We start from the raw sequence: 12,776 nt of genomic DNA, 5'->3' as shown, positions 1-12,776 counted from the left end.
TCTAGTTGAGAAATCCGGAAAAGCTCAGGAGCCAGCGGGCTGGGTGCTGGACCTTTTAGTATATTCAATGTTAGTCCTTTCAAGAGCACCACCATTCCAGGATTGAGCTCACAGTGTAGTCTAGCCCAGTGAATAAATCATGCAGGGCCCCGGGAGAGCATTCAGGTATGTGGAAGTCACAAAGGAATTCTAAAAGAAATGAAGTTTTGAAGCGTGGGGATGACTGAAGCGGAGGAAATTTGGCATACAAAGAACTAGACGAAGCTATAGTCTTCTTGGTTAGCAACATTTTTTGTGCAGGAAAACCAGGGAGGTTAGGGATAGCACCGACATAGGAGGGCGGAAGGGGGAACCTTTGCCCTTGTTAAGCAATACATCAGGCTACTATGATGGAACAAAAACGGCCACTCTGCTGCTTCAGGAGAATGGTTGCTGTCTGTGCATTGATCCTTAACTTACGATGAAGACTACTCCGATGTCGCTCCCACAGATCCTGAGAAAAAAAGCCCCGGGCACACAGAAAGTCAGATGCTGTAAAGTGCTTCATGGTGGCCAAATTTGTAGTGTATGTACCGGGCTTACTTCTATTATGCATGTGGCCTTGCTTGGTACACCACTTTGTGCATACACCACCAGGAATCGGGGTGCAAAGAAACATTCCATGTACAAGGTACCAGGGACTGTGGGTGCTACAAAATAGACCAGCATTGGTGTGGTGGGTGTGGGTGAAAATGCACATGCCTCAGACTGAAGGCACCCTGAAGTGTTAAGATGGTGAAGTTAATGATTTGTACTAGAAGATGCTTTAAGGGCCCCAGTAGGTGGGCCTGTCATAAGGCTGCATGAGGACATCTCCTCTGTTAAGTAAAATACACGCTTCAGAGCTGCCCTTATTCAGAGGTGGTCACTGTACTCTGCAGCCTTCTCATTGATTGTCCTTTACAGGTTGTGAAGGACAGTCACAAATGAATCCCCCGCCTCCCCCACTGGGCTAGAGAGCATAAAAGTCTAATCACCTTCTGTAGCCTTAGGTCTGCAAACTCTAAAGGCATATACTGCAGATATATAGCCAAGTATGCAACAAACCACTTACTGACGATTGAGTATTGTCTTATCCATCACACAAGAGAACAAAGGTTGGTCAAGCCGTAGGCAATCCAAGCAGTACCAATTATGGAGAAACAGGATTCCTGTAATGAGCGTGTAGAGTAACAGACGTGCACGCCACTGATAGACTCCGCCCCCTCACCTCCATCATACTGGATGAATAAGAAGACAGTGTGCATGACACCAGGTACCATCCCAATCCCTTACCAAGTGAATGAGACGCTATGCACTCAGCCAACCCTATCGTATGTACCCTCGTACTGAGGTGCTAGCAGTAGACTCGCAGGCACCACTGAATATCGAGGAGTTGTAAAGAAGATCTGACAGGTGCAAAGTGCGGACATAAGGAGAAGATACAATGAATGAAGATGTAACTGAAGAAACAAGAGTAAACATATGTACAAGTAAGAAGATACCATATATACAAAGATAAGTAAACAAATGAGTAGTGAATCTATATAGGCAGAAACACAAGGTAGATGAGCTATTTAGAAGCTTGCTACAGTAGAAAACATAACACGGGTGAAGCAGCCCGCAACCACGTTCAAGTACTTGGGAGTGGATATCTACCATGACCCACAAAGAGTATGAAAACAACACCCTACTAGCGCTATGAAACGTGGGGAAGTTCATATATGTCTGGGCCCAAATTCCTTGCTCTCTCCCTCATGGGCAGAGCCTCACTATTAAAAATAGTGGTGTTGCCGAGAATGCTGCATTTGTTTGGCAACATCCCATACAACATAGCCAAGACGTTCTTTATAGAACTAGACAATGTGCCATAAAGGGAGGACTAGGATGGCCTTGTTCACACTGCACCACCCATATGAAAGCGGAGGAATCCGACTGCCCAATTTCGAATTCCATTTTCTAGCTAGCCAGTTGCAGTTTGTAGCAAGTTGGCTATCAGACGAACCCTCACTAGACACTGATCTGTTACAAGAACTCAGCAAGTCCTTCTTCCTTAAAGAAGTGCTATGGATGAAGAACACCCACATGGCACATCCCCCCCTGCCTGTACACATTTGGAAAGAGCATCTGGCTGAGAGCATGCACAATATTGCAGCAGAACACCCCGTTCTCTGTGCAAATTCCATAGGTCGCGCTGGAGGTAAATGCCGAACAAACAAGGCTGAATATACAGAGACATTGGGAACCCTTGGGAGTGGCAATGGTAGGCAACCTGTTCACGGACGGCGAGTTGACTAATTTACAAGAATTAGTAACACAAACGGCTATACAAAAAGGGCAATACATCACATGTATAAAAATGGCCAGAATTATTGCAACAAACTAACTCTAACAACATAGTAGACATCATGTACGAAGTATCGAAAGGGGGGGGGGGGGGGGGGGAGAGAGAGAGAGAGAGAGAGAGAGAGAGAGAGGGGGGGGGGAAGAGAGAGAGAGAGAGAGAGAGAGAGAGGGGGGGGGGAAAGAGAGAGAGAGAGAGAGAGAGAGAGGGGGGGGGGAAGAGAGGGAGAGAGAGAGAGAGAGAGAGGGGGGGGGAAGAGAGGGAGAGAGAGAGAGGGAGAGAGGGGGGGGGAAGAGAGGGAGAGAGAGAGAGAGGGAGAGAGGGAGAGAGGGAGAGAGGGAGAGAGGGAGAGAGGGAGAGAGGGAGAGAGGGAGAGAGGGAGAGAGGGAGAGAGGGAGAGAGGGAGAGAGGGAGAGAGGGAGAGAGGGAGAGAGGGAGAGAGGGAGAGAGGGAGAGAGGGAGAGAGGGAGAGAGGGAGAGAGGGAGAGAGGGAGAGAGGGAGAGAGGGAGAGAGGGAGAGAGGGAGAGAGGGAGAGAGGGAGAGAGGGAGAGAGGGAGAGAGGGAGAGAGGGAGAGAGGGAGAGAGGGAGAGAGGGAGAGAGGGAGAGAGGGAGAGAGGGAGAGAGGGAGAGAGGGAGAGAGGGAGAGAGGGAGAGAGGGAGGGAGGGAGAGAGGGAGAGAGGGAGAGAGGGAGAGAGGGAGAGAGGGAGACCCTCTCCCGCATATATGAGTTGCTAATCACTAGCGGGATAGACGGAACACCACAGGCGCAGGAAGAATGGGAAGCAGACATTGGGGAACAATTCACAGAAAGTAGTTGGAAAAACGTCCTGGTATACCACAAGCGTGTATCCAGAAACACCAGGCTACAACACATGCAATTATTTATCACACACAGGGCTTACCTCACACCTAGGAACATGTCGAAAGTTAGCAGTGCGGGAACACAGCAATGCCCTAAATGCAGGGAAATGGAGGCGGGCATGCTGCATATGTTTTGCACATGCCCTATAGTCCAGCAATACTGGGCAGCGATTGCAACACACTAGCTCAATCGGAGATCATACTGAACGTGCAATCCCCGGCAGCTTGCTTACTAGTTAGATTCCGTAGGAAGAAAAATACTAAACATATTGAGAATCTTAAAGACTTAGCATACACATTCATGAAGCGCAGGATAGCCATGGGGTGGAAATCTCAGAAGAACTTGAGGCTGGATCTGTGGTGGGCAGACTTGAATAGATGGGCGATGGCCGAAACAGTAGTGCGGCAGAGAGCGATTAACACAGCCCAAACAGACAGTGACGCATCTGCAAGAATGGAACACTAATCCAAATAGTATTTGCACCCAATGAGACAGAAAACTAGTACAATATCCTGTAAAATAAACAGCTGCATTAAGCCGTAAGCAGCAAGAGACTGTAAGGACTGCCAGCAAAGTAAACAAAATATAGTGTAAAAAATTCAAAAAGGTGGACAAGTTGTTAAGTTGGGGGTGGGAGCAAGGGAGGGGAAGCTAAGCTGTACACCGGAAACGTGTTTCTGTGAGGGAGTTTACACTGGATATGCAACAGTGATCTGTTTCTGGTATGATGTTGAAAATGAAAATACAAAAGAATTGTTGAAAAAAACAAAAAAGAACAAGACACAGGTGCAGCAGCCATGTTGAAAAGGACGCCCGCTCTCAATGATAGTAAGCGAAGAGCTTGAAGGACAAAGAAGAGCGAACCGACAGAGGCTGGAAATACGAATTCACGCATGAACAAAGAATAGCTGCTGGCCAGAGATCAAGGATTCCACAGCGAGAAGCTACTGAAGAGTACAAGGGGTGGTAAGATAAGGAACAAACACAGGAGATATTTCTCTTAGATTAAGTAAACAAGCAAACATTTTCAAAGGCCAATTATTGGACTATAAAAGATGTAGAAAAGCCTATGTGAGATGGAACAACTAAGTCGCCAGAGGCCAAAGAGGGTAATGACACCCGAGATAATTCAATTAAATAGCACTAAATAAGAGGAAAAATGGACAAAATCGTGGTCTCCTCACACGTGATTCAGAACTCGAAAACAAGTCCTAATCATTAAACTCAGACGAAGATAGTGGTGTACCTACACTCCCTTAAAAGTCCCAGAGAAGAGAACAGCCAGCAAGGTCAACTACAAAGAGGCATTAGCTGAAGGCTTGGCTGAGGAGGGCTGGTGGACTATTGGGCACTAGTCGGACGTTGTTCTCTGCATCAGAGTTTAGTTTTGCTTACGTGCTGCTAGTGAGCCGAGTGTCCAAGTTTGAGAGAGGATGCCAACCTATCATGAGGGCCTATGCAACAATGAGGATACAATCTTGCATGAGCCAATCCTCGACTGCTATAATCTGTAGTATACGTAGTTAGAGGGAAGTTTGAGGTTTACCTACCAGAGAGGAGCAACCAATAAAGTAACATAAAAGCTCTATAAATAGATTTGTTCCCCTAACCAATCCCTAAACCCGATCGGTTTTTATTATTTGCCACATAGTATGAAGTCATAGATGACCCATAGTGAGGTATAAAGCCTTTTTTGTAACCAATTTGCAGTGCGAGTGTGTGGACTACAAACTGTTGTTCGCCAGATTGCCCTACTTTATTGAACTAATAAAAGTAGTACTTTGTCATATTCTTTGAGTCTGTCTGGTCAATTGGGCCCAAGACTGTTTATTAGGATAATCCCATTCTGTGCATATATATGCCCAAAAAGTGCTTCTGCACTGCACAAGTGACCTGTAGCACAAAAAGTAGTAAAGGGAAGCGGACAAGCAGGAAAAAAACTTCCATCAGAAAAAGATACTGAAATGTCACAGAGGGTTGAACAGGCAAAAACGTTGTGCGCAATTGAGCACCGACAGGTCTGGCCTTAATATAAAGGAAAAAAATTAATGCGTTTGCCTGCCTCATTCAATGCTTTATAGTGGCGTTTGTGCACTGTCCACTGGGACAGAAGTACAAACTATACAAGGACTAGGTGATGTCCATTCTTGATTTAGGGCTAGCATCATCTTTCAATGACCATTCTGTGTGATCATTTTGACAACGTAATCCACAATTTGTATGCAGATTTACAGAGAACAATTTCATTTTAACCTATCCAACAAATCATGCATGTGTCCATGACTCTAGCAAGCGCTCTGTACGACCACATTCGAACACTTTGTCAATCTGTTAATGCAAAACTCTGCATTGCAAAAAAATGTAAGTGACTTCTTTAAATACAGATATTACTAGAGACGGCACATATTGTAATTCTGTTTGATCGTGGTTGCTACTGTGTGCCCAGTCAGTATGTATTTGAAAATAAATAACTTACTTTCATACACAATTATTGCATGCTGTGATAAATACGCAAGTTTAAAAAAACAATCCAGATCTTACTATGGTCGTGTGCTGTAAATTTAAAAATACATGGCCAAGGAACTATCCCTAGAATGAATGTGCTGCCATTTCGGCTTTGCACGTCTAAGATCTAACCCCATGTACATGTAGAAACGCCACTCAACCAACAAAAGAAAAAAAAAAAAAAAAAAAGCGAAGTAAACAAAATAAACACTTGAATCGTTCCAGCACACTGCTAGCCTTCTGTGTTTCTAGGGAAATAGTTTTGTGAATGTTTGGCCATGGCTTAAATGTCCCACTCAGTGTTGATTTACTCAATAGAACCAGAGGAGAGGTGGGGCATTACCGGTAGGATAACGCCCCTGGGTCGATACTTGAAAGCCAGAGCGAAGCAAGAGCTTTAACCATACCTGCCTAACCTCTGGGTTTAGCCCGCAGACGCTGGTTTTTTACACTCTTCTCTGGGGAAGTGTGTGGAGTCTCCAGGTTTTTGGCCCTACATATGAGGAGTTTCTGCGCACAAACAATCATCAAACAGTAATGTAATGACATTTCAAAATGTAAAACACTCCCTGCAGTTGACAAGATAAACCACAAGATGGCACAAGATGGCACCACATCAAAAAAGGTTTGCCATTATGTTATGTTAGCGGTACTTGTATAGCGCACCGTCACCAACGGAATTGGTCCCCAAGCGCTCTGGCGGATCTGTAAAGAGGAAGGGTGGGTAGGGTTAGTTGGGAGGAGGGGAGAAGTGGTTTTCTGTTGGCAGCTTCAGCTCGGTATACATCGAGTGCTGGGCTTTGGTGCTAGTATCGGATCGGATGAAGGCCTCGAATGCTGTGGGTGAAGTTTGTGTTGTTGATGCGGTGTGGTAAAGTGCGTGCGGATTGTTGGGAGAGAGATGGTTGTGTGGGTTTAAGTATGCAGAAGATTGGAGGGCTGGGTTAGTGGGGTCTGTATCCTGTTTCAGGTACTTATGATTCCGTTAGAGTTGTAAACCTGTGGGTTCAGATGTTGCTGGTTCTTCATGGGCCGACTTGTTTTGGTGGTGATGCGGTGAGCCACCTGTTCTATTGAGCATAGTTTGGATTGGTGGGTGCGTCTGAACCTAATCTTCAGGTGTGGGACTGGGTGGGTAATATTTGTTCTCAGGTGATCTAGTGCGACAGGTGATCTAGCGCGACCCTGGTCGGTTAAGGCTTTGAATGGTTCAGGGTCGGGGTCGTGTTGCAGTGATGTCCTTCTGTCCTGACCGGTTCTTTGATTTTCGTGGGGTGAACATCCTCAGGACTATTGTTTAGTTGTAGTTGTGTGGTGGGGCATTGTGCTTCCTGCTTTGTATTGGTGAAAGCATTCTGTTTCTCAACCATTGTAATGGGGCCCGTGATGCAGTGCTTCCTTTCTCTATGTTTTAGCATTAGCAAGAGCAAGACAATAATCATTAGCGACAAGGCTAGCTTGAAAAACATGCCAAGAAATGGATGGCACAAGTTGCGAACTGCTGAACTTTTCGAACAAACATGGGATTTTAACATTGCAATGTGATGTTTGAAAGAAGCTTGGTTTAAGAAATAATGACTAGGTTAAACGTTTGATAATCCAGGTAAAAACAGCAAGCCCTGCAAATGAAATAATTTCTGTTTTTAGTAGGAGTGCCCACTTCATCTTACACAAAACACTGTGGGCGTGTCCTTGTACATTTGTGGGCGTGGCATTACGGTGACATAGATAGTTTTTCCATTTTGAAATGTAGGCAGATATGGCTAACATAGCCCCGGGGGAATTGCCCGACCGTTCTATTGCCATTAGTACCCCAGCACGTCATACCAGGGTACTAATAGAGTTGTGAAACAGCGTTGAACCCGTTCTGCAAAAAACAAAAAAAACAAAGGCTGTCAGGTATCGGGGAGAAGGGACTACACTTAGCCCCTTTTCCTTTTCCTTGGCAGCCAGGGAAGAAAAGAAACTCTACCGGGACTTGCACTCCCAAAAGGAGCGCAGCAGGTGAGTCTTTCCCTGCCGGGTAACGACCCGGAGAGGGCCAATCGGATCATTTGATACGATACGATTGTCCCTCGCTGTGTACCAATTATCCTGAGAGGATGGCTTTCCCCCAAAAGTTGGGTCCAAGAGGGTTAATTTATGTAACTATTTCGGGGGTTCTGCTTTGTGGTTATAAGACTTCTTCTTTCAATGTTTGTCTGCACTGCATATGTCTGGCAATAGTATTTTGAATTAGTACTTACATCCGGTTTATCTTTGACAAGATCATGTCTTACTTTTCTGAAGGTTTGCACCAAAGACAGACACAGGAGTACTGGTCAGTCTCTGGAAACTATGCTGTAATATTGTTGTAAAATGTCCAAAGAATTCATTAAATGTGGATTTAAACTTGCATTGGTTTTTAAATAAAATGATGGCTATCGTATTAGTGGATAATTACAAGTGAGTTTGTTTTGTTGACGGTGAAGATACAATGCTTGGCCACACAGTTCTTTTTGGACAGATTACTAAGTAATTATATACTATAAATGTGCATTACTCGCATGTTATGTTGTACAAAAGCCCTCTAGTCCAAACCCATTGAAGGACAATGTGGCATCTAACTAGAAGACATATTTACCTACTTTTGTAGTCAGAAGTATTTCCATGGTGAAAATATTACTCAAACACATGGAAACATGACAAACATTCGAACAGTCATCAAAAGGTAATAAATCCACTATAGGCTCAGGATTGAGTTGTGAGGCTTTGATGGTTGTGCCATCCATTATCCATCCACCCATTTCCATAAACTGCCATGGAGGTAGCAGGGTGGAGGGCATAAACATGCTCTAACAGAACAGCAACTGAGCAGAGTAAAAATAAATATGCTTTTACCAACCATTCTATAAGAACTCCTTTCAGGACGTTTACCATCTTCTCAGGATACAGAGAACAAGCAGTCTTAACTTAAGGTTCATCCAAGTTGCAGGTTTTTTTCAGTCTGGTGTCTGTCAAAAGAAAACAGGTTATCTAAATGATCAGAAATAGAAATGGCGACTCATAACTTAAGATATTCTACAAGAGGTGTGTATGATTGAACTAGGCACAGTGAAATTGCCTCAAGCCATTTAAAAAAAACATTTACCTCTTCCCACCAGTTAATTCTACTAATACTGTTTTCGCAGTCTATCAAAGATGAGCAATACCTGGGAGGACAATCCATTCGAAGAACAAGTTACTTAGCCCTGGTAACGTTCTTTCGACGGGATGTTCCTCCCACATATTCCTCATCTTGGACTCCAATATCCAGCTTGAGAATTTTATTTCGCCAGAGGGCACTGTTTGTCGATGCGATGTCCCTCCAGGACCTTCGTCTCGAGGACATGTTATGGTGTCACTTACCAAACTGCCAACTTCGGGATCCCAATTCAGCAGAATAGTAACCCCAACCCAGGGTCTCCTGAGCTCAGGGAGACACCCCTCTGTCTCTTTAGATACATAGACAGATTTGCCGTTAGATCAAAAGAGCAAATCATACCATCATAATATGCACCAAACTGCAAAGAAGGATAGGAAAACTAGAATCTGGATAGTGGTAAAGACCTAGGTGAATGTGCGGTAGGAAGACTAACCTGAAGAGGAGGTGGCTAAGCAGGTATCCTAGTGTGGTATGTAAAGCTCCAACGTTCGCTCTTGACTCGTAGATGATGATTGAACAAAAGTAATCATTCCAAGGCGTGGAGGAAAAAATAACAAACAGGAAAGTTAGTATGGACCTACCCAGGCAGGACAAGGATGCTCCAACGACACTATATAGGCACCTGAATGCTGTAAAGCGCCTTGCCAAGGTGCTCCTTCCGGTATCTGTTGTCCGCCGAAAAGTTCCAAAGTCACTGGAGAACAAAGCAAGGAAAATCCGAAGAAATCCAAAATGGCGGTCTGAGGTCGGTTTGGTGATCAAGTGTAAGGCCAAGGGAATCCAAAGAAGTCCATTAAACAAGCAGAGGTCGGTATGTGGGTGGGGGAAGCGATTATGTTGAGCCAAGGGCAGCCAGCAATCCTGCTATGCAGTCCGATGTAAGAGTTGGAAGTCACAGGCTCGTAAGTAGGTTGGCTGTGGAGGGAAGTAGAGGGGGTCCGCTTGGGAACAGATGTTGAAATGAGGGACATGAGGACGGTGAGGAATGCAAGAGTCTGCACACCATTGTTCACCGGAACCAAAAAGGAAAGTCGGTGAAAAGGCGAGGAAGCCTCTCACTTCTGCAGGCAAGGTTTCCTAAAGGAAGAAGGAAGACGAGTGGGACAGCGAGTAGTTCGCAAAACAACTTCGATCAGAAGCGCAGGATGCCGAAAGGGGAAACTCTTTATAGAAAGACCAGAACATCCCCTTCCGGCATTACCTCGCATCAGGTTAACCAAGGCAACCTAACGGGTTCCCCGACGCAAGTCTAACCGTTTGCCTACATGGAGCTGTTGCAAGCGCCACGGAAGACGCCAATCTCGTAGCAGCAAGAGAGGGCGTTGAAACCACCGTCTACGCCCGACTCTGCTACCGCGGCAAACCGTAACACGACGTCACCGAACGTGTATATATAGCATGCGCAGCACCTGTTGGCTTCAGTTCCAGTTTTTCTCGTCATTCTTACAGTAGAACTACCAGCATTAAACTGGTTTACACCATACTAGACTCTGTAGGACTGTAAAACAGCAATAACATGGACATTCTACTTCAGGGTAGGCTGGGATGGGTGATGATGAATACGCGGGTGGAGCATCCAGTCGAAAGAACGTTACCAGGGGTCGAATGGATTGTCTCCTCCGACGTATTCCTCAGCTTTGATAGACTCCCAAAGCAGTATTAGTTTTGGCGGAGGGAGTACGAATTTTGTCTTCAAGGGTTATTGTGAACCGAATAAACGACTGCTTTCCCAAAGCTTTCATCCTGACTGAAGGTGGAATCAAGGTAGTAATGCTTTGTAAAAGTGTGAATGGTAGACAAAGTGGCTGCCTCACAAATATGTTTTATTGGAACACCTCTTTGCATAGCAGAAGAAGTAGCCATGTCCCTAATGGAATGGGCTCTCAGTATTCATCTACACAAAACTTTGACATCCCTGAAATGTAGCAACTCAGTGCCCTTCGTGGGTCGAGTCTGTGTAGCCTCTCCTCTTCCTTGCCAGGATGAAGTGGAGGGTAAAAAGTAGGTAATACGATCTGATGGTAGGAATGAAGGTTTCACCTCAAGGACGACCTGGTCCTTATGAAAGACTGTAAAAGGTGGTTTAGAAGATCACCCACTCACTTACTTACCCTAAAGGCTGATGTTAACGCTACTAACATGATGGTTTTGAATGTTAGTCTTAAGGGACAAGAAGGGAGTGGTTCAAATGGTGCATACAAGAAACTTTAAAACAAGATTAAGGTACCAAACCGGAACCTGAAAGAGAGATTGAGGGAACACATTAGTGAGTCCCTTTAGAAATTGTATGACCAAAGGAATTTTAAAAATATGATGTTTCCTCAGACGAGCGCTTGAAGATGGAAAGCGCCACCAAATAACCTTTAATGGCCCCGACCTGGAGCCCCAGATTGGCCAAATACAGCTGAAAAGACAACACCTCTGGTGTTTTGCATAGAAGAGGGTCCACATTCTTATCCCTGCACTAGCTGCAGAATTTATTCCAACAGCAGGGGTACAAAGACTTTGTTTCTGTCCTTCTGGCCGAAAGCAAAATCTCCATTACGTCATCCAGGAGATCCCTATCCTTATACCCCAGCTTCACAGAAAATATGCATGAAGTCTGAGGGTCTTGACCTCTGGATGGAGAACCCGATCCTCCCCTCGTGAGAGAAAGTCCTCTTTGTGGAAGTATTGGAGGGTAGATGGACATGTCCAGAAGGTCCGGGTACCACGTCCTCCTGGCCCAATCCGGGGCAATTAGGCTCATGGATTTCCTGAACTTTCTCAACCTGCTGATCATGTGAGGAATGACAGGGACTGGAGGAAACGCGTACAGAAGTGGAAACTCCTAGTCCACCATGAACGTGTCCCCTAGAGCTCCTCTTGTTAGGGAGAATTCTCTCTTTAGGCTGAATTTCCTAACCTAGTGAGTCCCCCAGCAGCTTTGCTGGATTTCTGGAGTTTGTTTTTTTCTCCTGCCAAGAGTGAGACTCCCTTCTCCCACTCTTGGACACGATTTATGGTGTTCCTTTGACTGTTAATGTGTTTTATGGCCTATGGGGTCCTTTACTCCATAGGGTCTCATGTGTTTTTACGATGTGTGTTACACAGCACCCTCCGTGCAGTAACACAGGGGTGTCATAGTGACACCCCACCATAGACTTCATACCCTGGGACTGACTACGGTCTCCCAGGGCATGTAAAGTTACCATTGGCTTTACTAGTCCCAAATTATTAACAGACACCGGTACAAACCATCATATTGTGGACGTACTGGTCGGGGCAATTCGGGGTCTGTTAGTCGAGGGGGCACGTCTCCGTCTCCCCTGATCGAGTTTTGGCTGGTGGCAGTGGAAACTACTCTTTATATTCGACCGCAAATATTTCCCAATGGGATTTTCCCATTGTTCGAGGCTACCAACTTTAATTATTTAATTCTCATAGCCTCGAACATACCGCTGGTTTATTTATTTAATATTAATTTGCCGGTTGGTATTTTTTGCCAGGACTCGATTCTAAAATGGCGTTTGTGTTCTCTTCTGTGACTCCAACCCAAGTCGAGCCCTTGTTCCACTTTTTGGCGGGCTTCTCCACAGAAGCCTCCAAAAGTGGTGCCACTCTGTCTGGGTACCACAGGGGGTTTAGGCACCCTGGACTGAGTTACCTTGGTAACTCAAGTCGCACTCTGGTGCGATTGGCCCAAGTGGTGAGCCGCTTAGCATGTTTCATTGACAGCTAGGCTGAGTGAATGGGGGTATGCTGCATAAAAGCAGGGCTTTGGGGAATGGAACTTCAGAAGTCGCCACCGGACCGGAGAATCCGACGAGGGAGAAGCTGACTGCTCAGCACCAGCTACCAAGTGAATCTGTGTGGTACAG

The 12,776-nt window shown here is 45.4% G+C and overlaps 1 protein-coding gene across 1 annotated transcript in view; it reads right to left on the bottom strand.

The window, feature by feature from the left end:
- Positions 1-12,776, bottom strand: part of GTF2H5 (general transcription factor IIH subunit 5) — a 56,901-nt gene that overhangs the window by 13,796 nt on the left and 30,329 nt on the right. The window contains exon 2 of the mRNA XM_069607876.1: positions 8,617-8,725. Coding sequence (XP_069463977.1) covers positions 8,617-8,651 — 35 coding nt within the window. The 5' untranslated portion in view covers positions 8,652-8,725. The remainder of the gene's footprint in view (positions 1-8,616; positions 8,726-12,776) is intronic.

The sequence above is a fragment of the Ambystoma mexicanum genome, chromosome 4q (genome assembly GCF_040938575.1).
Source record: "Ambystoma mexicanum isolate Mex_15411 chromosome 4q, UKY_AmexF1_1, whole genome shotgun sequence".
Taxonomy (NCBI): domain Eukaryota; kingdom Metazoa; phylum Chordata; class Amphibia; order Caudata; family Ambystomatidae; genus Ambystoma; species Ambystoma mexicanum.
The sequence above is the reverse complement of the archived record's forward strand: the minus strand, read 5'-3'. Positions and strand labels throughout refer to the sequence as shown.